This window comes from Buceros rhinoceros, unplaced genomic scaffold (genome assembly GCF_000710305.1).
Source record: "Buceros rhinoceros silvestris isolate BGI_N320 unplaced genomic scaffold, ASM71030v1 scaffold10267, whole genome shotgun sequence".
NCBI classification, from domain to species: Eukaryota; Metazoa; Chordata; class Aves; order Bucerotiformes; family Bucerotidae; genus Buceros; species Buceros rhinoceros.
Genome location: NW_010423933.1, coordinates 6,421 through 9,195, shown reverse-complemented (window position 1 = coordinate 9,195; position 2,775 = coordinate 6,421). Strand labels below are relative to the sequence as shown.

The 2,775-nt window shown below is 54.6% G+C and overlaps 1 protein-coding gene across 1 annotated transcript; it reads left to right on the top strand.

The window, feature by feature from the left end:
* Positions 1-710: 710 nt before the first annotated feature.
* On the top strand, positions 711-1,793 carry LOC104497364 (chemokine-like receptor 1). Its single transcript, XM_010140603.1, has one exon. The coding sequence runs from the start codon at positions 711-713 to the stop codon at positions 1,791-1,793; it is 1,083 nt and encodes a 360-aa protein (XP_010138905.1).
* Positions 1,794-2,775: the final 982 nt, after the last annotated feature.

Sequence of the window (2,775 nt, the reverse complement as noted above, 5' to 3'; positions counted from 1 at the left end):
TGAGGAAGAAGTTTAGGGAATAAGGGATCCTACTAAATTCCTCGTGATCCCAAGCCATGGGAAAACAGGGCGAGGCAGCGTGAGTCACTGTGGAGAGGAGCAGCGTCTGGACGGGAGTCAGCCGGGAGAGACCACCCGCTGCGGGCAGAGCGGCAAGGGAGCGCGGTGGTTGGTGTGCACCTCCCTGGAGGTACGTGCGGAAGGAGCGATCCTTGGACTGACTCTTTACCAGTCCGGATGGTTTTTGCTGTCTTCATTTCTCGTTGGGATTGGGGGGTCCGCTGGTGGAGGTGTTGTTCTGACAGCAAAACCCAGGTGGGTTCCTCCGCTCACGGTGGTTTCCGTGACGTGCAGAGCAGTGGCAGGGTCGTGTGGCCACGTGCAGGGCGCAGGGGAATGGCGGGCTGCAGCTACCTGGAGGAGCTGCGGGCAAACCACCTTCTTTATCATCATCATCATTTATCTCCTGGCTTCAAATGTCTCTCAGTGACAGCGGGTGGGTGGTCAGTGCGGGTGATGAGCTTTGTGGGGATCCAGGGACTTCCTACGAGATGCTTGACAGATCTCTGGGTTTCTGCTAGTAGCAGTGGGACTCTGAGTTGTCCCTGTGTGGCTGAGCTTCTGCTCTAGCCAAGGTTGTCACCTCCCCTGAGCTGCAGGAGCTGCAGGTAACAGCAGTGTCATGATTTCAGGCCTCCAGCTTGCTGGCGATGGAGGGCGTCTCTTCTCCTTCACCCTTCTGGGCCAGTTCCCCCACTGTGCAGCCTGAGAACACCACTGCCCATGATGACTACTCGGGCCTCCAGAAGAGCATGCACGTCCTCTCCATGGTGGTGTATGGCATTGCCTGTTTGCTGGGGGTGACGGGGAACGGCCTTGTCATCTGGATTGCAGGCTTCAAGATGAAGAAGACAGTAAACTCCATCTGGTTCCTCAACCTGGCCATTGCCGACTTCATCTTCACGTTTTTCCTGCCTCTCAGCATCGCTTACACCGCCCTGGGCTTCCACTGGCCGTTCGGGAAGCTCCTGTGCAAGCTGAACAGCACCATCGCGTTCCTCAACATGTTTGCCAGCGTCTTCCTCCTGACGGTTATCAGCATGGACCGCTGCGTTTCTGTGGCCTTTCCTGTCTGGTCTCACAACCACAGGAGCCCGGAGCTGGCGGCCAGGATCGCGCTGGGGACGTGGGTCCTGGCTCTCCTGCTCAGCTCCCCATACCTCGTCTTTCGGGACACCACGGTCAGTTCCAGGAACATCACCACCTGCTATAATAATTTTGCGCTATCCGATGACTACACATCTGAGGCAACGCGGAGGCTGTGGAGGATGCGGCACAAAGCGATGATCATAACACGGTTCTTGTGCGGGTTCCTCATCCCGTTCACGGTGATTCTTATCTGCTACAGCGTCGTTGCTGTCAAGCTGAGAAGGCGGCAGCTGGCCAGCTCTGCTAAGCCCTACAGAATTATCATTGCTGTCACAGTCTCGTTTTTCCTCTGTTATTTCCCCTACCATGTCTTCTCCTTGCTGGAAATATCCAAGAACTCTTCCAGTCATGAGATGAAAATGGCCCTGTACATTGGCATCCCCTTGGTTTCCAGCCTTGCTTTCTTCAACAGCTGCATCAACCCCATCCTGTACGTGTTTGCGGGGCCGGATTTCAAGGAGAAGTTTCGCCAGTCCATCCTGTCAATCTTTGAAGGGGCCTTCAGCGAGGAGTCGGTGCTGGGCAGCCTGACCAGCCGGCGCAAGTCCAGGTCTGCTTCGGAGGCGGAGGTCCCCAGGGTCTGAGTGGGCGCTGATGTGTGTGGGGGCAGTTCTTTCTCCTGCAATCTCCCCCTGCTTCAGAGCGTTAGTGGCAGGACGGGGGGCTGCCAAGGGCTCTGCACACTAACAAAGTGTACTGGATGTTCTGGAGGTGTCTCAAACCTACTGTGACTTAATGTATTTCAGAAATTAAACAACCTCCTGGACCTGCAGCAGGGTGGGGAAAAAATGCTTTGCTCCTTGTGCTGCTCCCTTGGCTGCCTCGTTTCCCTGTTCCATTTCCGTCCCTTATGGCCCATCATACCTGGCAAAACATCTCCTGGGCCAGCCCTGCTGAGTGGGCAACCACAGCCGGGGTGGTGGCTACCAGCCATCAGTCTTAGTTGCCTCAGCACTGCTGATCTCTTACAGCTTCCAGTTTTTAACGGACAACCCTTTATAAAATTCGCTGGGTTTGTGGCAGGAGAAATTGTTGGTTGTGCTGCTGTCACTCCGGTTTGATGCACAGCAAAGCTATTTGTCAGCAGTGCTTGTCTGTGGTCGCGTTTGGCATCTTTCCAGCCCTTAAACAGCGGAGATCTGACATTTTGTACTGTGGTGAATGACTATTAAATCCCAATAAAGTTACGTAAAACATCCCCAGCTCCTCGCGTTGCCTGTGTGATAAAACACTCAGTGATCCGACCTGACCCACCGCACTCGTCTTCGGAAACAAAACCACTAGATAATCAGATTAAATACCCAGAATTTGGAAGCAAACCGCTGGCTCAAGCAGCAGCTCTCAGGGCTGCGGCGGGCAGGACTCGCCCGGGGGCACGCTGTCCGCATCGATCTGGTTGTCTGCCCATGGTTTTGGCTTAGTGGTGGGTTCCAGACCTTCTGCATGTTTGAAAGCCAAGTCTCACAAAGCTGCTCAGGATGCAGATGGTGGGGGGTTTCTTCCCAGGCTTGATCAGCCTCTGAAAACTCTTTAACTTTCCTAAGTAGCAAATGTTGGTCCTGCATT

What these genes read in the sequence shown, in the direction of transcription:
- LOC104497364 (XM_010140603.1), top strand. Translation starts at nt 711, where the DNA reads ATGGAGGGCGTCTCTTCTCCTTCACCCTTCTGGGCCAGTTCCCCCACT.